At 39.0% G+C, this 26,327-nt stretch overlaps 1 protein-coding gene across 10 annotated transcripts in view; it reads right to left on the bottom strand.

Moving 5' to 3' along the window:
- Positions 1-26,327, bottom strand: part of PARL (presenilin associated rhomboid like) — a 36,628-nt gene that overhangs the window by 8,329 nt on the left and 1,972 nt on the right. For 7 of the 10 annotated variants that reach the window (XR_012129342.1, XR_012129341.1, XR_005062904.2 and 4 more), the window contains exons 2-7: positions 19,139-19,334; positions 18,574-18,714; positions 16,057-16,105; positions 7,771-7,866; positions 6,797-6,946; positions 5,197-5,267 (exon numbers count right to left, since the gene is read on the bottom strand). Coding sequence is in view for 6 of the 10 variants with exons in the window: in XM_017675693.3 (XP_017531182.1) it covers positions 5,197-5,267; positions 6,797-6,946; positions 7,771-7,866; positions 16,057-16,105; positions 18,574-18,714; positions 19,139-19,334 (703 nt within the window). In the remaining 4 variants the exon portion in view is untranslated. Of the gene's footprint in view, positions 1-5,196; positions 5,268-6,796; positions 6,947-7,770; positions 7,867-9,511; positions 9,693-16,056; positions 16,106-18,573; positions 18,715-19,138; positions 19,335-26,327 lie in introns of all 10 variants that reach the window. The other 3 variants (XR_012129343.1, XM_073232000.1, XM_037024205.2) reach the window with 2 other exon arrangements.

The raw sequence follows: 26,327 nt of genomic DNA, 5'->3' as shown, positions 1-26,327 counted from the left end.
AGAGTTAAATTATTCCAACAGGATGTTGAAAAGTCACCTAAGAGAAAATGATTTTTAAAGGTGCTCCTATAATTTATTATCCCTACAATTAAAAAATAAAAGTCCCTTTTTTATATTAAAAAGGCTATTTCTGGAAAAGCATCTCCCTCTTACCAAGAGTTAGTTTAGTGTCATCTATGTGAAGGGTTTTTTCAGAATACAGGATTATTTTCCATTTCAGGACTTACTAATACTTTGAAGTGTGATGAGTCCCAGGGGTTCCAGAGGTTCCTAGCCCCCCGACACAGAGTTGCCCCTCAGCCTGAACAGGGAAACCAGCTCAAGCTGCATTCCTAGGAATGGGCTGGGGTAACTGCAAGCTGAAAGTTGGGGGATGAATATCCCCAAACAGAGAAGGTAAGGGGACAAAGACAACCCATGCTTAGGCTGAGAAAAGTGAAAGAACAAGGAAACAGCCTCAGCCACATATTAAAGGGGGCAGGCTGGGTGTTGGGGGGTATCTGCCAATTCTGCAGTGGGGAACAGGAAGCAGAATTCTGTATGCTATTTAAGATCAACTGTCTGCTATTATATGTGTATTGACTCAAGTGGCTTCTGTACAAGTCTATAACTATAATACAGGGGGTTCTTCTGAAACCCTGACTTTCCCACTGTCCTTTTAGAATTTTCTCAAAGAGACCTTTATCAACATAAAATTAAATATATTTATGTCTGAATAAACTGCAACTTGCTTTTTGATAAATGGCCCACCATGGAAAGATTGTTTATTTCTCACCTTTTCTAGTCAGAGGCTTTTAGGAATATAATGAAAATTATATTTAAAAATATATGCCCTTTCTCCTCCCCAGAAAAATTTCACATTCATATGTATTTTAGATATAATTTAAGGGAGTCACGAATCCTGCTCCATGTGGACCCTAGAGGTAGGTCTACCTCCTTAGTTAGAGATGAAGATCTTTTGTTCTCAAGGAATGTTTAGGTACACTGGTTATGTACTTGTAATCAATATGCACATATAATTTACTTATTTGATAAGTAAATAATTTTCATAAACAATTGTCTGCATCTATATAATCTTCAAATCTATCTTATTAATGGTTTTTATGTGTTTTTTTTCTTATAATATGAATTTTAAATGAATTTGCTCTAAGGGACCATCTCTTTCCACAAGCTAAGTACAGATAAAACCCCCGAGCATTACATGTAAAACAAACATAAGACAACTCTAAAAGTCCGAGTGAGGAAAGCAGACCAGCCAGGAAACCTGAGATCCAAGCAATGACACAGCAGTGAGATCCCTCGGTTGTCTTTTGGCCTCACATACCTCAGACTGGGATCTGGAGAAACTCATAACCTGGAAATGCCATTGAACTCAAGACAAAATAGGTTCCCCCTTGCCAAATGCTCTCTTTAGCCAAAAGATGAAGAAAGGATAGCCTAGCAAGACAGAAAACTTTTAGACAATAACCACTCTACTCCAGCCAACCACCACAGAAAAAACTATGGTCCAATACCCATCAGCAAAAACTGAGTGGAGAGGTAGACTTCCACGCTTGAACACTGTAATGAGGCACACCAATACAGCAGACAGGATGGTGTCAGGAGGCCATGTGGGCAGCAGTAACAAGCAACCCTTGCTCCCCCTAGCCAGAGCAGTACTCGCAGAGGTCCACTGGGATGCCTGAACTCCCAAAACTCCCAGTCTGCCGTAACAAAAGCCCTTGTCCCACAGGAGCCAAAGGCAGCTGAGTGGGGAACCTGGACCTCTACCACCCTTATCTGGCAGTAGCAGTCAGTGCACCCCCTTCCCTTGTCAGAGGCAGCCTGCTAAACAGTAGATTTAAGTAAGATTCAAAGTCTCGTAACATAAAACCCAAAATGTCCAGGTTTTCTTTAAAAACCATTCATCATAACCAAGAACCAAAAATATCTCAACTTGAATGAGAAGAGACAATTGACAGACACCAACATTAAGATGATACAGATTTTAGAATTATCTGACAAGCATTTTTCAGCAGCTATAGTAAAAATGTTTCAGTGAGCAATTACAAACATACTTGAAACAAGTGAAAAAGCAGTACAGAAACAGAAAGCCTCAGCAAAGAAACAGAAGATATCAAGGACAATGTAATCTTTAGAACTGGAAAATACAATAACCTAAATAAAAACACTCAGTGGATGGGCTCAATGAGAATGGAAAGGACAGAGAAAATAATCAGTGAATTTAAGACAGAGTATCACTTACCCAATCTGGACACAGAGAGAAAATAGACTTAAAAAATTAACAGTTTCAGGGATCCATGAGATTGTAACAAATGATGTATGATGTACAAACATGTCATCAGAGTCCGGAGAGGAGAGAAGGAGAAGGTGAGGCTGAGAGATTATTTGAAGAAATGATGGCTGAAATTTTCCCCAAAGACATAAACCATGTATTTAAGAAGCTGAACACACCCCAAATAAGATAAAAATATATCCATGACAAGACATACAGTCAAACTTCTGAAAACTAAAGACAAAGTAAAAAGTCTTGAATGTGTCGTAAGAGAAACAATGACACCTTACCCATAGGGTAAACGTTACTTGAACAATGAAAGATTTCTCTTCAGGCACCACGGAGGCCAAAAGGAAGTGGCATATCATTTTTCAAGTGCTGAAAGAACTGTCAGCCTGGAATTTTATATCCAGTGAAAATATCCTTCAGAAATGAAGGGAAAATCAAGACACTCTCTGAGAAAAAAAAAAAGCAGAGATTCTGTCACCAGCAGACCTACTGAAAAGAATAGCTAAAAAGTTTCTCTGAACAGAAAGAAATGACAGAAGGAGGAAACTTAGAATATTAGGAAAGAACAATAATGGAAAAAGTAAAAATTATGCATGAATGACTTTCCTTTTCACCTGGAATTTTCTAAATTATGCTTAATGGTTGTAGCAAAAATTATAGCAGTGACTCATATTCTACATGTAATAGAGGAATAAGACAAGTATAATTTGGGGAGAGTATAGGGACAAAAGGGGAGGTAAGGTTCACTTCACTCATACTGGTAAAATGACCCCACCAGCCAACTGTTGTAAGTGAAGTATGTATATTGCAATACCTAGAGCAGTCACTAAAAAAGTTATTCAAAGATTTATACTCCAAAACATTTTAGATAAATCAAAATGGAATTCCAAATGAATCAGCTCTTGTGACCATTTTATTTTACTTGCAACCTGTAAGGAAGAGACTAAAGATCCTGTCCTAACTTAGCAACAGAATTCACTTTATATACAGATTAGGTCAGTGATAGTTAAATCAATGAAGTTACAGTGAGCAGGTTGTCATATTGAACAACTTTAAACTATGATAAACTCTTTACAACTTCAAGTGAAATAGTTTCTGTAACATTTTAACACATGCTGTTTCCTACAAGCATTTGATTCATCTTTGCCATCTCAAGATTAAGGATTACACTTCACAGAAAATAAACTTTTGAAAAGCAGCATATTAGAGAAAAGCTCCCTACCAATAACTAGTAAGCAACTCAACTTTCAAATGAAATTCAGAATATGCATAGCTCTAACAAAACCCTTATCAAAATCTAGTTAGTATTCTTGCTCCCTACTGCTAATATAATAATTGACAAATACTCTTTAATAGTTCCTACAGGATTATAATGAAGCAAACAGACCAATACTTTCTATTTTCTAACATAATTTTGTCAATAGTATTTTTTCCAAATTTCTCATTAAAATTACCATTATGCCATTAGTTTTAATTTTAATCAATAAGGAAAGAAAGTATTTGGGGATAATCTTATCTTGCCATTGCTCCATAGGATTTTCATAACTCAACAGGAACTACCACTTCCACATTTCTTACTACATGCTAAGTAAGCACTCTAAACATACTTGCACTACAGATTAGGAATGGGTGTGCTACCCTCATTGCATATGGGGGAACTGAGGTTCAGAGAGGCTAGGCAGTATGTCCTGGGTATCACAGGTAAGAGGCAGAGCTGGGTTCAAACACAGTCTAATTCTAAATACAATGCTACCACATTCTATTCATCTTGCACTTCAGTTTCTTACCTGTAAAATATGAGTAATAGTTGTCTGAGGGCATATCAAAATGCCCTCCCAGATCTTCTCAGTCAATGAGAAAAGCCTCCCCACCCTCAGGCCCCTAGAGTCTTCGAGAGAGCACTCAGCCCCTTCAGGGAGTGTTAGATGTGCATCTAATGTTTTTCTCACCTACTAAACTATACTCAAAGTCAGACTCCACTTCTGATTCATCCTAGTAGTCTTCACATAACAGGAGATTAGTTGGTGAATGAAGTAGATGTGAATTATTTAAATTGTACCAGTACCAAATTTTATATAGAAAACAAATATTCCATGAAGGAAAAAGGAGGATATAAGAGTAGGTCATAGATCAAGATATAGCCTCACTTGGGAAATTAAGTATACATGAATCTGAGAAACACACAAATTACTGGTAATTATTTTATATAATTCTTTTCCAAAATTGAATTTTTTAGAGTATCTTTACGAAATTCCCTATTTGAATGCATTTACATACATTAATCTTTAAATATATATAAACTGAATGAGTAGTCTTTAAATACTAGAGAAGATATCCATGTACTTAGATATCTTGTCTGCCATTAAACAAAACACATTTGTAATTTTCTTTTAAGCATCCTGAACATAACTCCTGAGGACAGGAATTTTGATCATCTTGCTCACTGACAGTATCCCCTTTCTCTATAACAATGCCTAGTAGTCTAATCTGTACTGTACATGTTCAAATATTGACTGAATAGGAGGATACAGTACCGGATTCAAATCTATAATTAGAATTTTCCAATGCTAGCTTAGGCTCTCTGGTTTGTGGGAATTGGACACCCATTGCTCTGACTATTTCTCTTCATATGTATTCCATTCCAGTAAGCATATATAAATGACTAATGGTTAAAGACTATAGCCTGAGATTTATAAGGCTTTTACAAATATGCAAATTCTAAATGGTTTAGGTTAATAAATATTGTTTCATTGTTAATTTCCTAGCTTTGATGACTGTACTGTGGCTCTGTAGTTAACAGTAGGATAAAGGATATACAGGAACTCTTTGTACTAATTTAAAAATATAAATCTAAAATTATTTCAAAATGAAGTTAAAAACTAAATTAAAAAAATTTAAATTAGAATACTTACTGCACCAAGTGATGGTCCGTATCTTCCTGTAGCAACTTTACACACATAACTGACAAAATTGGAAATAACGCCTGAGGAATAAGTTACATTTCAGTAAATTTAGTAAAGTAAAAAATGGTTTCCATTTCTAAGCTCTATACCACAGAGACTAACAGGGTTGGGTTTCTACTGGGTCATTCATTACAAGCTGCAGGACAGAATACTTATCTTGCCTATCACTTCAGATATTCTGTAGGGAAAGAGAAGTCTCACCCATTATGCAACTTGCTGAACGACATAGGGTCATTCACTTTATCTCTTGGTTATCATTTTCCTCACCTAACACACACACACATACACACACACACGCGCGCGCGCGCGCGCGACTAGTTCCCAAACTCACCAACTATCTGGGAATCCTCTGGGGTGCTCTCCAAACACTAAATCAGAACCTTTGGGATGGAATCAGGGAGTCTATTTTATCTAGCTTGCCAAACGATTCTGCTGCAGATCTAAATTAGATCTTTTACCAATTCCTTTGGCTCTTACACTCAAAATGAGTGTGGCTCACTTTAAAAAATAACTTTCTATAAAGCAGGAATGGCACCTGAAATGGACTCTTTGTACATACCACACTAGTAGTGCTTAGGGAAAGAACTACATACTTACTTTACAGGCAAAGATATTGCTCAGCTTTTAGTTTTGAGGAACTAAATACATGTGAGTATTTAATTAACACTAAGTATCCACCCTGGGCTACGTGGTAGATGCTTCTATTTAATCCTTTTTATAACCTCTTGTTGAGAGAGTAAGTAGCATTATCCTGAGGGGTATAGTCTTTTCTGGAACACCGCATAGCAAGTAGCAAAAACAGGATCTAAACCTAAGTCTTCTATGTCCAAGCTCAGTGCTTTTTTTTTTTACTACAGCCTAACTGCCAGATACAATCTTTTTAAATAAAGGGATTTTGGGGATGAATTTTTATACTTCACAGTTTAAAAAAAAACACATTTTACAACAGATAAATAAAATTTAACTGGCCAATTGCCAATTTAGCAGCACCCAGCATCCTAGATTCCTGCACTACCATTTCCTGGTTGAAATAAAGACCATGACTGGAGTGGTTCTATGCTAACATATATGCTTGTAACAAAGATAGAATAAACTTATTCTTGATAATCTTATTGGATAGCACTGACCTAAAGCTTTCTGGAAATTGAACACACTGTCAGAAATGAGCTTAAGATTATTTAACAAAGATCAGGATGACAGAGATAGCCCAAAGGCCTGGGAACAACGTATCTATAAAATGGTGGGCCTGAGCTTAAGAAACCATGGCCTAGTGAGAAAAACATGACATGCTTAAATTCTACACTAAACATTAACTCCTATGTATCCTAATTTAAAACTAAAATACCTAAATAATTCATGCAAGAAGAAAACAACAAAACGGGAAGCAGGAAACACAATCTGTGGATCCTCCTTCACATTAATGTGAGAAACAAATGTGTACAGAGCACTTACTGTATGTGGAGTATGGCTATAATCATCTCCTTTGTCCCTTCTTTAGGTATATGAGAGTGCTTGTACTCTGAAAGGGCCGAAGATTAAAGCTTATTACCTGCAGATAAGTACACTGCCATGAACTGCTCCTGACCCAGAATGTTCACTATGCTGGAGGAGAAGCTCCACAAAACATACATATTTGCTGCCATGTGAAACAAGGAGAAATGACTGAATGTTGACAGCAACATTGGCGAACAAAGGACCTCTACAAGAGAAAGAAAAGCAGTCTGGTAGTCATGGAACAACAGCCAGCAAAAATGATCTATTTTAGACGTTTTTCATCATTATTACAAAACAAATCAAACATGGGAAACAAAAACAGGGCCAGTTGAGAGCTTAAGTAAGATGGTTTAAAATAGCTTTTTACTCCTTTGAAAGTCCTTTCTTAAGTCTCTTTTCTACTCAGTAAACAACCAATAAAAATCAGTTCAGTGAAAGTAACTTGTCCTCAAGGCCAAAGTTAGTTAGAAAGAAGGATTAGTGACTCTGTAGCATCTTACTATGCTGACGGACAGTGACTGCAATGGGGTGTGTGGGAGGGGTTCTTGATAATAACCACAACGTTGCTAATGTGAAACCTTCATAAGATTGTGTATCAATGATACCTTAATAAAAAAAAGGCCAAGCAGGTGAAAAGATGGTCAACACCATTAATCATTAGCAAGATGAAAATTTTAAAAAAAAGAAAAAGAAAAAAGGATTATTTCAATTACAGATATCAAGTTGGACATATCAGTCTCCTGAGAGAATAACCTTGTAGTGATTAAAGATCTTTTAAGTCATATAAAACATTTAAATATCTACTATATAAAAGACACATTTTAGGTACCTGGGACACAGCAGTATGAGAGATGAGGTCCCTATCCTCAAGGCGCTTACAGCTTATAACTGATTTCATCGATTATATCAATTATTTTGTTTATAAGTGTTGACAAGTAACTCATCCTTTCTATGTAGTACTCCAATTAACATAAAGCATATTTCATATTACCTTTACCTCAGAATAAGTATCACACAAGTCAGACTTACTTGAGGCTGGATTGGATGTGAAATATTTGATCATTGTCCGCTGTAGAGAAGGTACTCTCCACAAACAGAATACAAAAACATTTGCAGCTATGATACCTATAAAATAAATATTTTTAATTTAGGGAAGTTAAAAATAAGAACAAAGAAAATCTGATTAAAAGTCCACCTGAATAGGATTTTCTACCAAAATTATAAGAGTATTATATACTTGGTGGGGGGAAGTGAGCTAAGCAAAGTAAGTGAAATCAATGTTTTAATTATCAAAAGAATCATGGCTTGGTAAAGTCAGAGAATTCCTGGAAAAGCACAAATGCTCTAGGAGCTAACTTCCTTTACTCAGATCCATATTTTTCTTCTTAAAAATAGTGTACTCTTCTCAATAATCAATAATCAGATAAATAATTATTGATTATAAATGGCCCAGCCAAACAAAGGAGTAATGTATAGAATTAGGTTCTTTGGCCAAGAGTAGAAAAGCTATGTAACATCACTTCTTTTTCCACAGGAAATGGCATGGTTCATAACCCTCTGGTTACTTTATGGAAACATCTATGGATCATCTGTGTAGATGAAGAGCAACATGCCTGAGAAAAATACTTGTTAGATAAGAATTCATGAATAATCTGGAAGAATTCTGCAACTGCCTTTGAAAATATTTACATGAAGGAGTTGGGTGACTGTTTCACTTTTCTGCAAGAACTGATATTGCTAGAATTACTGTGACTAGGTTTAATGATAGCATTATTCAGTCACATTTTAAGGAAGAAATTATTCTTCAAAACTACGAACTTCAAAAACTACATTAATTTTATATACCACAACTCCTTGTACATATAGTAAACACTCATCTACTTGAATTAATTAAAGGAATTTAAACATTTATTCACTCCTCTAGTCTCTTTAGGCAACAGGCAACTAGCCCTTTCAACTTCTTCACAACAATAAAGCCTAATGACAGCAACATTCTGGTAAGAGGGTTTATTTTAGAAGACACTGCCTGTACAGTCCCTGCCAGCTGCTACATCTTGAAGGTTCAGCTATCCCCTGGTATTCCTAGTCTCCAGTTTTTGCTCTTTCACTTGAGAGGGAGGAAAGGAAACTACCATTTTTCATGGATTTGAAGCATTTTCCCATTTTAGTATCTGAAATCTGGATGTACCATACAAGTCACAGATGACCTGGCAGCATTTTTTTGTTCTCCACAGCACATTAAATGGTGTTTTACTGCACTTAACTGAACTGATCCCATCAATTATATCAGGTATTTTCATTAATGGGGACTGTGACAGCTGTTACACTGTTACACCATCTTTGGTAAATAACTACTAGAACTCTTTCAAAGATGGTGAGAGTATTTATGAAAGGATAGGAAGAAGGGGTCATAAGCCAGGCAAGTAAGAGTACTTGCCCAAGGAGAAGCCTGGAACCCTGGACAGGGAAGGTGGGCAGAGAGGAGCAGTGCCTCCTCAGGTGGAGGACCAGAACACGGAGTGTTTCTCCTAGGGAAATGAGCAGTGATCAGTGCTGCCTGGGGCTGTTTAGTTTCTTTTGGGAGAGCTAAATATCTTACTCTCCAGAGAACTCTCTTAGGGCTAGGTGGTTATACACAGTGACTGACATCTCAGGGCAAAGAAGACCTGGGAATAGTTTGGTCTCGGGTTTCCATGGTTGTAAACAAAATCAGTCAGGGCCTTGCAGTTTGCGCCAATTGTGGTTCAATATAAAAAGAGCAATATGGTACCCCTGATTCTGCCTGTGAGGCTCAAAAATGGCAGCAACTACTCTGCCTATGCGGCCCCTTCCACCGGCTGCCTCCTGAAGCTGGTGACACAGAGACCGCACTCCCAGAAAGTAAGGCATCACAGCGCTGCAGAGGAGCGGACAGCACCTCTGGCTGAGGAGATTACTAGTGAGGAAAAGACCTGAAAAAGGGGAAAATCCAAAGATATCAAGGTTAACAGTAACCAAAGAGTTAATATTGCCTAGTTTCAACCGAAATGCAGAGAGCTTTCTAATAAATGATGACAGACTACTGATGCTGGAACACAGTGCAGTCAAACCCTTTACTTCATAGACTAGCAGCCTGTGACTAGTCATCTCAGTAAACTGAACATACATACCCAAATTATGATCATCAAAAAGCACACTAACAAATTAAAAAGAAATGAGAAAAGTAAAATGCAGCTATTTCCTGCCTTACATATCCCATTTTTTTTATTATTCGTTTGATTTTTATACTTGATTTATATGTGAATCCCACATTTCTCCCTTATTATTATTATTATTTTTTAATAAAATGCTGAAGTGGTAGGCAGATGCAAGATAAAGGTAGAAAGCATAATTTAGTGCTGTAAGAGGGCAAATTAAATGATCAGGTCTGTGCCTTTAGACTAAGTATTAATCCAAGCTAGACAAGGGCAACAAAACATCCACGGATGCAGAAGATTTCTCTCAAAACAGGGGGGGTGAGGTTCTAAGCCTCACCTCTGTTGATCCCCAATTTCTCACCTGATGGCCCCCCTGTGACTGTGCCTGTCTTAGGTTGTTCCTCCCTTGAGGAATCTTACCCGTCTCTGGCTAACCAGTCATCTTCTGGGGCCATACAGGGAAAATTACATATCCCATTTTGAAGGCCAGTTTTTGATGAGAAAACTTAAGTTCTAAGAGTTACAAGTTTTCAGAAAGCCAAATTCAGTGGCCAAGCCAGAATTCCTAATCTAGGGCTCCTTCCACTAGACAGAGACAAGGGTAGCCAAGAGAATTTCCTTTGACCTTGGTGTGGTACAGGACTTCAAATACCAGACATAGGGCTTCTTCTCTGGGAAGCACCATAAGCAGTTACAGAAGCAGGCAAGAGAAAATGTGTGGTAAGCCTAGCCTACTGAGGCCATACTGCACATGTCTAAAGGTATGGGTGAAGGAGTCCAGCAGAATGGATTCTGTCCCACTTATACTATAACTGGGGCAAAAGGCCTAACCTCTCAGCCTCCGTTTCCTCTTCTGTAAAATGGGGGTAATAAACCTTACCTTAAAGAGTCAAGAGATGATTAAATGAAAAAACATAATTAAATGTAGCAGCCATACAAGGGCAACTCAGTAAATGAAAAATATGGTAGAAAGGAAATGGCCTTTTTAGGTCTGTATCCTAGGCATGCCACTAAGTAGCTTTGTGGCCTAGAGCATTTCATTCCCTTCAGTTTTCTTTGTGAAATGAGGATAATACTTCTTCACACCTCATGAAGGCTGCAGTGAGGCTTAAATAAGGTAGCACATGCACTGCACCTAGTACGCAGATGCTCAAAGGGTAGTGGTTCCCTAAGATGAAGATTTCCCTCTCACAGATACTCTCATACAATGGACTGGAAGCTCTAGATTATGCATTTTTAACTCACTTTGGGTTGATTTTCAGGTGGATTTTCAGATTATTCTTTGAGAAAGAGTAGAAATCATAAATATAACCCAATGTTATGTTAACTAGAAAAAAAAAAGTTCCCTCCTCCCCCATTCTCCTGTCAGTAGCACTTAAAGTCTCTGCTTATATCCCCATTTAGGAGGAGTGTTACTTGATGCCTCCTGACCCAGTAAGTTCCTGGACAAGCTTGGCCCTACTGATTCGCTACTGCCGCCTCAATAACTACTTTTACCAAAGTGATGCACTGGATACATCGGCAAGAATAATGAAGGACCTCCAAAAGTTCCTTCCTTCCTAAAAGGATGAAAAAACTGGCAGAAATTGTCAGAAGAATCAACCTTTTCAGAACTCTGGAAACCAGCTAAAGGCTTGCAGCAACCCAGCACTTATTTAAGAAACATGATTCAATCTCAGTAAGAACATCAAGCTTTGAGGCAATTTAACTTGCTCTGGTCCCATTCCCCACTTCCCAGCTATAAATTAGCCCTGAACACAATCTGCATTCCCAGTGCAAACCTGGCAACTGCCAGAGAGGTATGTAGCAGAATGGAGCCGGAACTCTTTCAAAGTCTCAATCCCAAAGACTTGTTATCAACCCAACCTATCTGATAAACTCCCAAGTTTACCGGAAGACCCCACTTGACAGGCTGTCTGTATTTGACCTGACTGGGAGCTCAAGTGCACAACTCCTTTTTCCAGTGGGTATTTGTCAAACACAATCACAGGCAGTGTTTTAAGTTCACAGGTCCCTGAGGTGGTAGATAATAATTTGGGATAAATGAGAAACTAATGAGATGTCCATAGGGGCTTACAAAATATCCAAAAAATATTCAACATACTCCTGATCTAGAAGGCCACAGCGTAACAAGACAAAATAGACTTTATGACAGTATTTGTTACTGGAGACAAAGAAGAACATTTTATAGTAATAAAAGGGTCAAAAAGATAGAACATCTTTTTGATATCCACCAAGAAAACATATTAAAAACATACATGCTCCTAACAATAAATCTCAAAATATATGAAGCCAAAACTGACAGAACTGAAGGGAGAAATAAACAGCTTAATAGTAATAGTTGGAGACTTCCATACCTCATGTGCAATGATAGATAGAATTAATAAGATGATCAGAAAGGAAACAGAAGACTTGAACAACACATAAACCAACTAGGCCTAACACACATCTACAGAACACTCCACTCAACAAGAGAATATGCATTCTTCTCAAGTGCACATGGAACATAATCATGATTGACCACATGTTCAGCCACAAATCTCAATAATTTTAAAACACTGGAATTATACAAAGTATGTTCTCTGCCCACAGTGGAATGAAATTACAAATCAATAATACATTTGGAAAATTTACATGTGGAAATTAATATATTCCTAAATAACCAATGGGTCAAAGAAATCACAAGGGGAATTAGGAAGTATTTTGAGATGAATGAAAAACTGTAACATACCTGCTATGGATTAAATTGTGTCTCCCTAAGAGTCACACCTTGAAGCACTGGCCCCTAATATGATTTGGAAGTGGGGCCTTCAGGAGATAATTAGATTTAGATGAGGTCGTGAGGGTGAGCTGATCATGATGGAATTAGTATCCTTATATAAGAAGATAACAGAGCTTATCTTTCTGTTATCTCTCTCTCTCTCTCTGCCGTGTAAAGACACAGCAACAAGATGGCAATCTACAAGCCAAGAAAAGAGCTCTCACCAGAAAACTGGCACCCTGATCCTGGACTTCCAGCCTCCAGAATTGTGAGAACATAAACTTCTATTGTTTAAGCCACACAGTCTACAGTATTTTGTTATGGCTGTCCAAACTGACCAAGATATTTCTAAAACTTATAGGTAGAGAAAAAGCAGTGCTGTGAGTGCCTACATTATTAAAGAATAAAGATCTCAAATCAATAACCTTCTAGGTTAAGAAACAAGAAAAAGAAGAGCCACTAAATCCAAAGCAAGCAAAAGGAAGGAAATAAAGATAGAATTTGGACAATGAAGTAGAGAATATAAAAAAAAATAGAGAAAAATCACTGGAACCAAAAGTTGGTTCTTTGAAATGATCAACAAAACTGTCAGTCTAGCTAAAGGTTTGTCAAAGAAAAAAAAAAGAAAAACTCAAGTTGCTAAAATCAGGAATGAAGGTGGAATATTACTACTGAGTGCAGATCCAAGCTGACAGGGAATGCCAGGTGATCCTGGCTTTGAGAGTGGGCAAAGGAATCTGCCCTAGGCCAAGAAGTTCAGTAAACTTTCCCTCTTTCCCTCTGCACTCTCCTGTTCTCAGCCACCTGCAAGGCAGCTGCCATTCATTTACTACTCTTGCTCTAATGAAATCCTTCCTTACCTACACACTTCTGACTGGCTTGACAATTCTTTCTCTCTCAGAGTCAAGAATCCTCCCCTGTTCAGGCTGAGGTTTCACCTAGTGTGTAATGAGAGACCTCCCCAGATGAGGCTGCCCCAGAAAAACCTCATCACTGGACCCCACCTTAAAATAAATTACAGGCATCCCTTATGATTTGAACTGTTCTTATCCAAACCTAGGAACCAAAGAGATACGGATAAATTTGAGATATCCATTGCTATCTTAAGCTCAGGAACCAAATTCATTTGGAATAAATATTTCATTGTCTGAATTTGCTGTATCTAAAATCTTGCCGTCCAAATTCATGAGTCCATTAGATTCAAGCAGCAAGGAGTCCTTATGTGAAATGTTTGTTGTAATAGTGAGAGATCTTTAACCTACAGCAGTGTCTACGCTGCCACTGGCTAGCTGTGAATACTACAAAGCAGCACACTGGTCTCACAGAACTTGGAGTCTCTAAGTCAGTGGCCTCCTAAGGAACTGTCAAGTCCTTTCAAAATCAAACAGGAAAAAAAGTTAACACTAAAGAACACCGACCTACAATCGAAGGAAAGAGAGTGACAGAGTCAATCTGTCACCCCATAAATCTATCCTCAATTAAAACCAGCAGATGAGCCAACCTTATTCAGGATTAGCTTAAGAGAAGCAATCGGGAGGACTAAGAAAGTAAGTTGGATAAATTGGTGCCTCTGAAAAGAGAGAAGCACAAATTTACTAACCATGAGAACCCTAGTATATAAGTGATTATTAGGCATCACTAATAAATGTGAAGCTAGAGTCACTGCTACCAGATTATTTCCTGCACAAGAAGTCTGAGGTAACAGTGAACAGATCGAAAAGCATTTCCTCAGCTTTTAAAAGTCACTCAGAAAACCTGACAATAAGAATTTAAAATTATTAGCATAACCATTCACATTTAGGTAGTTTGAAGCACTTAATTGCTAGTTAGATCATGTCTCTCAACTACTCTTTCATGCCAAATAATTGATACGGCTTAAAAAGGGGGGGAAATGGCCTAAGAGAAAGAATTCTGATTTTTCATTATCACTAGATAACAACTTCTTCAAATAAACTATTTATTGGCATGAGAAAGGTTTGAATTCTTTAAATGTTAAATGTCATAAAATGTTTACCATCTTCTAAGAACACTAATTATCAACTAACTGTGAGATACTTCAAAAATATCAAAGGAAATCAAAACTCTACCCTAAGGGAACATTGTTACTTTCAGTAAAGTTTTGGTTACTTTCAGAAAATAAACAAACCAAAATACCCCCATGAATCCCAAGAGAAACAGGTATCTTTGAAGTTGTATTTATTAAGACCTCATTGACTAATCAGTTCTACAGTATGGTAATATGTATGCCTTTGCAAAGTCTCAATCCTTTGATTCAAGATCCCATTCAACATTTAGTCACTCAATAGATTTTAATGGGGTGTCTTTACTAAGTGCAAGGTATGTGCTACGTGCTCTAAAAAATATGAAAGATCTCATCATTGTCCTCAAGGTGCTACATGTACAATTATATAAGGCAGGTTATATAATAACTGATTAAAAATTGTGTAATGACTTAAGAAAAAAGAAAGCACTTCTGTAGGAAGCAATGTCTGAACCATAAGCTTGAAAACGGATCAGATTCCAACAAGGAGACAGAAAAATTAAACCTTCCAGAAGGAACAGCATGAATGAAAATAAGGACCTTTCTTTACTCAGATAGGTATAGAAAATTAAAAGTACCATTAAACCATATTTAAGAAAAAGCAACTTTGCTATTTGTCTAGAAGATTTTTTTTCCTATCTGTACAACAGGAACTTTAAAATCTATTTCCCCAAATTTTCAAATAAATAAGTCCATAAATATTGCACAAGTATTACCTTGAAGTACCAGATTTGTCTTTCCATAAAAATTTACAAAGAACAAAATAAAATCATGATGATATACATGCTTACATTTACAGAGGATTTTATAAACAGCATGATAGAGAAAACTGGCTTTAGAATGAGACAGACCTGGGTTTTAAAACTCAACTCTATTACTTACTAGCAATGTGACCTTCAAAAAGTTACTTCTCTGAAAGTCAGTTTCCTTATCAGTAAAAAGGGAGATAACTACCTTGTAAGCAACCCTGTGAGGTAGGAAGAGAATGTATATAAAGCATTCTGCATAAAGACGGCACTTAATCAATGTCCCCTATAGTTTCTTTAATAGGTGAAGCACTAATTACTCAAAACCTATTTCATAAGCTAGGATGGTACAACAAAGATAGATTATATGATCAATTTCATACTAGATCAAAATTAGAAAATAACTGACCCAGAGCATCATGTATGCCTTTATATCACACTACTTTTTATCTATTACATTAGCCTGAAGGTACAGACTGTCTTCTAAACCACTGATGAGCATGGTACAAAAGCCACTGACTGTGACATACTGTACCTTTCCATTTGATTTCTCTTCCCTTGAATGGCTAAAACGTGTAAGCTAACACAAACCTGTCACAGTCCGCTGGCCATCACTTAGGTTATTCCACCACTTGTTAATCTAAAACAGAAGAAAAACTGCATATCACCATATGATAAATACTTTCAGGACAGGAAAATGGTAAGTCAGAAAGAAAATGCTTTGTGCCTAAAAGAGGGATTCCTCATCTGTTAAAAAAAAATCACCGGTGAACAGCAGACATAAAACGTGGCAGAGTGGACAACACAGGTGCTTTTTGGTCAGACAACCTATATTGCTCTGTGACCTCAAAATACTTCTCAACTTCAGTGTCCTGATAAATAAAACAGAGATGGTAACAGAACCTCACAGTACTGCTGCGAGGAGTATCAGTGACATAAAGCACCTAGCACACTATCTACTATCAGACATAGACAGGTATCCAGTTAAGGATTATTCACCAAGGTCCAAGATGGCTTTAAAATTCTAATTAAGAATATTTTCTACTAAAATTGTCCATTTTTTCTGGTATAATAACAGTACTGAGGTTTAGAAAGAAACAGAGAATCCTAATCTTTCAGGGACACCCGCTGAAAGTTTTATGGATGAAATATGCCATGATTTTGCTTTACAGTTATCAGCTGTGGGGAGGGAAGGGAACGAGAGGGGACTGGAGGAAACAAAGTCAGCTATGTGTCAATAATCATTGAAGCTGGATAATAGGGATTCATTTTACTATTATCTTTACATTTTTATCTGTTTAAAATTTTCTATGATTAGAGTTTAATTAAAAAATATATTCTAGCTATGAAGTTCAATCAGACTTTGCAAACTAATACAGAAAATAATCCAAGGTTAAAAAAAAAAGCTACAGATCGGTACTGTATTGATCCACATACAATGATTCTATTTTTGTAATTATAATAAACTGTATAAGCTCTCAGGCCCTACAACAAATGCAGTATGGCAAGGGTTCCTAGGACCTTGGCTCCCCATGTTATGCTGATGTACTGTTTCAAGTTTTTTTTTAATGGGCATGGGTTTTATAACCTACCATTTGCTTAACTATTTTGAACAAATCCATTTTAGGATGAAGATTATGTATACTGCTTATGTCATTTTTCACCATTCTAAAGAACCATTTGGGTATCAAAACTTTACAGCGCAGACATGTGCTAGAAATCTGTAGCTTCCAAAGGAATCCAGGATTATAGAATAGATCAGTTTTACTATCTTTCAAATATATTGGCCTGAATAAAAATCACTGCCAGTTATTGTAGTTTTCACCTGCAAATATGACATCCATTGTTCTTTTGACATAAAGCCTCTCTAAAACAGAGAGAGTTCATGCTGCTTCTATGTATCTACGGGGAAACAAGGAGGAATGAATCCTTCTTTTTACTTAGAGAAATCTTGAACTTTCATTACGAAAAGGAAAATCCAAGGCTGCCCTCTCAGGCTCTCACTGGCCAAAATTATGTTCCCAGGAAGGAGAAAACTGAAGCAGTCAAGGACCCTCTCTCCATAGTAGAAGGGCAATGTGTCATTAAAAAAAAAGCAAAGGTGCTTGAAAACCAAATGTACCTGGATCACGTGTTAGCTTACGGCCTCAGTGCTCAATGAAGTACTATTACATGAAATAAATGTTTATCTAAAAGGCAGTATTTTAAAAAAATAAGTTAAGCCTTTTTTTTAAAAAAAGGGGGCCATCAACTTCCATGATATAATAAAAAGCTCTAAAAGCTCTTATTTTATACCTTATTCTTGCATCTTCATCCCCTGAGAAGTTAGAAACACTCAATAGTGGGTATTTAACAGAGGTATGTAAACATCATGTCACTGAGAAGCTTTTAAAATCCACATAGTACCTCTATCCCTAAGGCATAAATACTTTGAAAAACTCCCTGTGATTCTAAAATGTACACTGAAATAATCCAGCAAGGTGATACAAGTAAAATAGCAGCTCTTAAACTTTAGTAGGGCTGGGAGAGGTCTCAAAACATTAGTATCTTACAACTATCCGTGGTGATTCTTCATACATGTGGGTAGACGGGCAAATTTCTTGGAACACTGTCAGATATGACAATGCCAGACATACAGAGTATTAATACAGCTGACCCTTGGACAATGCGGAGGTTAGGGGCACCAACGCCCACAGTTAAAAATTCACAAATAACTTCTGACTCCCCCAAGACTTAATTACTAATAGACTACTGCTAACTAGAAGCCTTACCAATAACATAAACAGTCAAGTAACACATATTTTGTATGTTGTATTATATACTGTATTTCTACAATAAGTGTTTTTTTCAAATTGTCAATCTCCAAAAATTTACCAACATATTAATTTTAAAAAATCTGCATATTAAGTGGGCCCACACAGTTCAAACCCATGTTGTTCAAGGGTTAACTATTCTGACTGCAATGAAACGACTCTAAAGTAAAATATTAAGTGAATCAACTTCATGTCTACTGATCTTATGTTGCCAATCACTAAAAACACTTCATAAACAATCAGACTTTCAAAAATTGTGACCAACTAGAACAAAGAAAGCCATGTTTATCTTTACCTCCTTTCTGAAGTCTCCTTCCTTTTGTGGTCTTATGCTATCCAACCAATCAGCTTTTATACCATCAAAATAACTCTGGACCCTGGATTTCAATGATTCATACTGCCAAATAGCAGCTGACCCAAACGCACAGCCTGTAAACTACATAAGGTTAATATATTACAAAATAAATTTAAAAGAGAAACAGATTTATACATAGTTCCAAGGATAGTATTTCACTTTACTACTTTATATAAACCAACAGAAGGAACATCTGGCACAATGAAAACTATCAGGTGAAAAGTACATTTAATTATTTACCATTAACTAGAAAATTTCAAAGTATGACTTGAATGTTATGCCAAGTAACAGGCCCATAAGTTTCTTCTCAGGGCTTACAAAAGTGAATCAGACTCTAACAGCAATTACTGAATTCATGGTCTCCTGTAATAATTCATCCCAGATACCCAGATCCTTGTGATCCTCCTCCATTTGTCTTTACTTTAAAGGTAGTCCAAATAGGACAAACAGTACTTCCACTGCACCTGTAAGAAGGCAGATAACTCCTAGTGATGTGAGCTCTTACCCCAACAGTAAAAAAAAAAGGCTTTACAAGAGTCCTCATGGGATAGGGAGAAGGATAAAAGACTGTCTCTTCTACAGGAGGAATCAAAGCACTTCTCTTATATGCTTCTCTGCTTGTTCCTGCATCTGATCTTCGAGGTTCAACCTTCCTGGGTGCTTTTCTGAATCCACATTTTTGCTGAATAAGAAAATTAAACCTGTAAAGGGAAAATAACAGATTATAAAAGGAGGGGAACCTTGCAAACATTAACCGCTATGGGCCTCCCCACAGAGCCTGGATCATCACCATCGCTGTAGACCAAAAGAAGCCAAAACTCCTATTCCTAGGTAGGATTCGAAGTCAAAACACTTGAATTGTGCCCTTCTGTAAAAGAAGACAACCTACAACTTTAGAGGGGAACTTGTTTGGGGCATTGCTATGTAACCATTAACAAAATGATTTGTATCAACCTTCCACACACAGTTTATAGTCCTGTAAGAAACTGAAGAACTCCAAGTTGCAGGTTTGAATTAGCACAGACTTTGTTTTGTTTGAGGTTTGGTCAATTTTCAGAACATTTAAACATATTATCCTTCAAGTCACTGGAAATTAAGCAACTATTTCCTTATATAAGCATTGACCATTATAAATTGATGGATTCCCCCCTCCCATTTATTTCACTACCAGTTCTGGGGACACCTATCAAATGTTTTGTAAAAGGTTTTATCGATTCAGTTCTTACAGCCTGGCTTCAAAGCAGTTGACACTACTGATTGACACCTGCCAGTAGCTCCTGTAAGACTCACTCCTGCTCTTTAATTCACTTTCCTGACGGCTCTCCTTCTCTCTGATCCCTTGATGAGATATGCTCAAGGGCTCCAATATTCCTTTACACACTCTCCATTCAAACTCAAACCATATAAATTCATGAAGTACTTATTTTCCATGTGGTAAAACTGTAACTTCCCCAGAGACAACTTAGAGGCTCTCTCCTGTTTGTTCTCATTGTACTCTAAACATACTATCCTTCTAGACTCAAATCTCCTTGAAAGTAGAAATCAAGACAGGCTTTCTCATCTTTGTAAAAGCCCCTGAAAGAATAAATTTATTTCTGTGGTCTGGATGACTCCTAAGCAAGTAAATGACTCAAATATATTTTTTTAGTCCTAACCTCAATTTTGTCTTGTATTTCCAACTATGTATCGAATATTTTCACTTGGATATGCTCCCCATTATTTTAAAACCAATATAAAAACTGAAAAAAAGTAGATTACTACTGCTATATTCACTGGATCTCTATGAAGCCCAGCTCCTAAAGAAAAGATCAGTAACAATAAGGTCAATAATAAATCCTTTGTCTTTTGTCTTGTTGTTACAGGGAAGGGTCTGTCTCATCCCTCCTCTGGTACACAAGGACAAGGAAAATGAACCAAACAAGAAGGCCAGAAGACAGTTTTATTTAGCAAGGAAAAAAGTACACTCTCAAAGAGCTGGTGGCCTGAGAAGTAAGGACCAGCCCTGCTTTTCTGAATATTTGCTGGTTTTATAGGAAAGTGAGAGGTAGATTAGCAGGTTCAGATCATATAATTGCTCTGGCTTTGCACATGCTCATACTCATAATGCAGATGGAAAAACCTACAGGGGGTTGGAGGGGGGACAGTAAATTCTAATGATCATGTGAATGGACCAAGGTTGTTCTTGCATGTCTCAGTGTTCTATGTGCACGCCTCAGCCTTAGAGATTTAATGCTAATTTAATCTAAGGAAAATGAAACAGGCTAAGGTCATTCTGGGACATGTTTCAGTGTCCCTTGAGCAGGCATCAGCCTTGGGGATTTCCTGGCTCTTATTTTCCATTTTAGACAGAGTGGGTATAAACCCACTCAGAAAGGTTACAGGGTTCCACCTGTCCCTTCCTTTCTGCCTCTTCTATCTTACTAATTGCCTACTAAAACAGAGGCAGGGGGATAGACATGAACAGAGAGGAAGAAGTGCTAGACTGAGTCAAGGAGGAGGCGTCAGGAAGTGCAAGGAGGGGAAGAAATGGATCTGTGGAGGTTAAGACTACAACCAATAGGAAGAATGTGCCATAGGGTGGGATGGATGGTTTTTTGCTTCAATTACCTCAATGCACTAACATTGTCTTGAGGTTGGCAGGTGGCCTACAGCCAATCTAACCCATTCTGTAACCATCCTCACATAGGAGACTTATTGTAGGTGGCACTGCCATAGTGGCTTTAAAATGGTCAACCCATACCCACCAAGGAAGCGACAAAACCAACTAAGGATCCAAGAGAAAAAGAGTGCCTTCAAGTAGCACAGAATTCCTCCTTACCTAGACCATTAGTGAGTATGATATCAAGGGTCCCTTCATGGTTGCCAAAATGTTGTCAGGCAATCCAATTAGATCTCCCTGCATAGTAGGTGAGACTTTAACCCAAGGGAAGGTTCTTGACTCTGATTGAGAAAGAATTCACAAGCAGGTTGAGCTGGTACAAGCAAAGAGTAGTTTAATAAAGCAAAGTACACACTCAAGGAGGGAGGGTGGGCACGCTCAAGAGGTAAGCAGCACCATGGGGTTTGGGTTGGGTGGTCTTACAGCTGGAGTTTAAGCAGGGGTGAAATATTCATTGGGTTACATGGGGTTTTCGAGGAATAGGGAGGGGATTTCTGGGATATAGGGTGACATCTGTTTTCTGTCCTTGGTTGGTCTTCCTCAGAACTGTCATGGTGCCAAGGGGTGTGATTTTGTAGTATGTCAATGAGCATGAAAGGTACTGTGAGGTGAAGTCAGGGTCAACTTCTCCATGTTGGAACTAATCAGTTATGGCAGATCTGGTACCTATACCTCACTCCCCACATCCTGCAAGAACAGTTTACACAGAGTGTTTAGAATATGAACAACATCTAACTGAATGTAAACATTGGCAAAGCCCCCAACCCCCTCCCTGCTCTTGTCTGGCTATCTACCTACAATAACACACTGTCACCTCTCTCAAACTTATTCTTCTAACAAAATGCTATATAAACCCAAGTTCTAACACCCCTTTGGGTTCCTCATCATGGAATACTACCATGTATGCAAAGTACACATTTATAAACTTGTTTTTCTATTAACTTGTCTTATGTCAGTCTAACTTCCAGGTCCCCAGCAATGTACCTAAGATTGACCGAGGGAAAACAGGTTTTCCTCCCAATACACATTAGAACTGCCCGGTGAGCTCTTACACATAGTATACCAATTAAATTAGAATCTCCAATCTCCAGGTATGGGACTAAGGCATCCATCCATCCATCCATCCTATCTATCTATCATCTATCTATCTATCTATCTATCTATCTATCTATCTATCTATCTATCTATCTATCTATCATCTATCTATCTATCTATCTATCTATCTATCTATCTGTCTATCTATCTATCTATCTATCTATCTATTTTACCTCCTCATTCTTTATGCTATTTCTAGGATACAGAAATATCTGGTCCTATAGAACTGGAATTTTTCTTTAATACTTTTTCTTTTTTATTAAGGTATCATTGATATACATTCTTATGAAGGTTTCACATGAAAAACATTGTGGTTACTACATTCACCCATATTATCAAGTCCCCCCATGCGCCACTGAAGTCACTGTCCATCAGGGTAGTAAGATTTAGGTATCTATATTTTATTTAAGAGCTCCCCAGATTATCTTCATGTGCAGCCAGGTTGAGATCTACCACAGGTTTGGGAAAAACTCCAGAGTACATACATACATACCAATTTATCAAAATCAGATTCTAATTTAGTAGGTCTGGGGTGGGGTAAATCTAAGATTCTGCATTTCTAAACAAGCTCCTAAATTAGGGATTGACAAACTAAAGCCTGCAGGGCAGATTTGGCTTTCCAGCTAAAAATGGTTTTTGCATTCTTCAAGCTTTTTTTTTAAAAAAAGATGGGTACCTAAGATGTAAAAATAAATGGCTTACCTGAAATAAATTCAGAAGACAGAGTGAAGCAACACAATAAAATGGATGGAGGTGGGTGGAGATTAGCTGAGAGGAGAGGGTCACTAGAGGTATATACCAACTCAGAAAACAGGCCTGCCTTTTTTAGCTCTGCTGCTTTGGTCCTTCTGCCAATAACTAGTGATTTGTGAAAGCAATCTAGCATGCTCAAGGTGGGAAGAGCTCATGAACACTTGAGTCACTACTAGCTGCATAACTGATGGTTTAGTTTCTTAATAAGATACCATAATTTTAACTAAAAAAAGTCATAACTATGTATATGTTGGCTTAATGATGAGTGAAACACTGAGATAACACAGTTTTCTGAATTGTTTTTAAGAATGTGAGGGTAAAGACAATATAACTGAGCTAAGAATGTCATCCTGTTACAGTAGGCTGACAACCAGACATGAGCAGGGAGGGGGTTAGGGGTCTCTGACAGTGTTTACATTGTTAATGCTCATTCATATTCTATGTATAATGCTTGTATCATATTCAATTCTTGTTTACATACTCTGTGCAAAGTGTATGGATGCAGGGAGTCACTGTATAAATACCAGACCTGCCAAAACTGACTGGGAGGAGAGCCTGACCCAGACTTCATCTCAAAATACATTAAACACTCATTAACACAGTAAAAAATCATGCCTCCCTGCACCCTGACAGTGCTGAGGCAGACCACCTAAGGAAAAAAAGAGGGTGTTAACATTATTTTCCAGCAATCCCTTCCCTAGTCCTAGAAAACCCCATCTACCCCATGAACATTCCACCCCTGCTTAAATTCCATCTATAAGACACTGTGGATAAAATGAGAGTTCCTGTGGCCAGGATTCTCACCTAGCCCTGGTTAACTAGCTCACTGCACACCTGTGGGCAATACATAGCTGTTGACTCTATATAAAGAGCTCCGCCCAGTTCTCTGGGCACTGCACGGTGGCAGGGCTGCAAGGCTGCAGGAGAGCAGAGCAGAGCAGAGGCCCAGAGGAGGGCTGTGCAGGACGACTGTGCAGACAGAGGGGCCCAGAGGCAGAGACTGACTTGCTGCCTGCAGACTCGCTCTGAGTGAACGGGATTCTAGTGACTGACCTGCCACCTGGAAATAAAGTCCAAGAACGTTTTTGCTGTCATTTTCTTTGGTCACATTGAATCCATAGAGAACTTGCCTGGGGCTGAAACCCACTGGCAAGACAATTGGTGAAAGTCGGCATGGTTCATTGTTGACCAAGGAAAAAGACAGGCTGCCCTTATGGGAGGGGTGCTTCAGCGGGCTGCCTGTGAATGGGAAGACAGTGGATCGTCCCCCAATGGGTATGTGGTCTGAGGTGGCTTGCCTCCTAGAGAACTGGGCCCCACCCCAGGACTGAAGGCAAGGGGAGGTGACACCTGAGGCAGTAGGGGTGGCCCTTGGTATAGTAAGCAGGTCCTTTGAGACCTGAGTGCCTATGAGGCAGCAGGGACTGTGGGTTGGCTGCTTCTCAGTCTTAAAAAAGTCTACAGAGGAGACCCAAGAAATGGCGGCATGAGAACGCGAGCTGCAAACCTCTGTGGATTCCCTGAGGAAGGAGGTGGCAATAATGTGAGAGGAGGCAGCATGAGAGCGCCAGCAGCAAGGTGCCATTGGAGACGAGAGGGCAGTGCTGCCAGGTGTTCCGAAGGAGGAAGAGGCCATCAAGGAAAAGGACGAGCCCCTGAGGGAAGCACAGGAGGAGGCGGCAGGAGAACGTCAGCTACGAAGCATTGAGCTGAAGGTAAGAGACATTCTGAAAACTGAGCTGGCATTGTTGCAAGGCGCTGTAACAGCGGAGGCACTCAGGGGAGTGGAGAGAAAGGTGCCATCAGCCCCAGAAACGGAAAGGCTGGGGAAGGATGAAGGAGAGGTGCTGTAGGCACTGGCCCCTCCCGTATTGAAAGAACGCCCAGTGGTTGTGAAGAAAATAAAGACCCAGCAGCTGAAAGTTCCCCAAGGAGAGGAGCAGCCCCCTCCCCAGGTCGTGGAGCACTCTATGGTCCGCCTGTATACTCAGGCTGAGCAGGTGGCCGTGGGACTTAGGGGTGGATGGAATTGTTCTGTCGGGATCAGAGATGGGAAAGCTGTCTTCCCTGACAGTGCAGCCCGCCTTGAGGCAGCGATTACAAATTGCGAGGTGACACGTACAGTAGCTGAAGCAACAAGAAACTGGAAAGAAATAAGACCTGTTACTCACAGGACGAATTTGAGGGGCCTCGTAAGGGTTACGAGGACCCAGATGTGGGTTGATTTGATACAGGCAGGAGTAGATGGAAGGAAATTAGACAGGAAGCCAAATAGGATCTACTGGAGCTGTGGCAACAGCTGAAACCAGAGCAGCAGTTCCAGCCATTAAGACCAAAGAGGCAGAGGTCAGAGACAGAGCCATGAGTTCGGCCTGTGGATCTGCAAGACTTTTTGCTGGAGAGGCTGGAGAACAATGTTCAAGCTTCCTTGCACAGGGATCATTGCAGAGGACTACGGGCAGGTAGATTGAGAGGAGAGAATCCTGGAGGGGTGGAGTATGGATAAAATGAGAGTTCCTGTGGCCAGGATTCTCACCTGGCCCTGGCTGACTAGCTCACTGCACACCTGCGGGCAATGCATGGCTGTTGACTCTATATAAAGAGCTCTGCCCAGTGCTCTGGGTATGACACGGTGGCAGGGCTGCATGGCTGCAGGAGAGCAGAGCAGAGGCTGGAGTGGTGGCAGTGCCAAGGACAGAGGTCCAGAGGACGGCTGTGCAGGACAACTGTGCAGAGAGGCCCAGAGGACGGCTGTGAGGACAGAGGGGCCCAGAGGCAAAAGACCGGCTTGCTGCATGCAGACTCGCTCTGAGTGAATGGGATTTTAGTGACTGACCTGCCACCTGGAAATAAAGTTGGGTATAACCCTTTCACCCCAAGAACGTTTTGCTGTCATTTTCTTAGGTCACATGGAATCCATAGCGAACTTGCCGGGGGGGGGGGGGGGGGGGGGGGAACCCATTGGCAAGACAACTCAACCAGAACCCACCCCCCAATACCGCTCACTTTTTAAGCATACCCACCCTCTTTCTTGAGCATGTACTTTTACTTTTATCTGCTCAACCTGTTTGTAAATTCCTTCTCAAAGTCAAAAACGCTTTTCTGGGTTGAGGTCTCACATAGTGGGCAGGGAGATCTCCCTGGATTGGACTTCCCATCAGCAATCCCACTCTAAAAAATTTAAACT

This window comes from Manis javanica, chromosome 3, assembly GCF_040802235.1.
Source record: "Manis javanica isolate MJ-LG chromosome 3, MJ_LKY, whole genome shotgun sequence".
In the NCBI taxonomy this organism is placed as follows: Eukaryota; Metazoa; Chordata; class Mammalia; order Pholidota; family Manidae; genus Manis; species Manis javanica.
The sequence above is the reverse complement of the archived record's forward strand: the minus strand, read 5'-3'. Positions and strand labels throughout refer to the sequence as shown.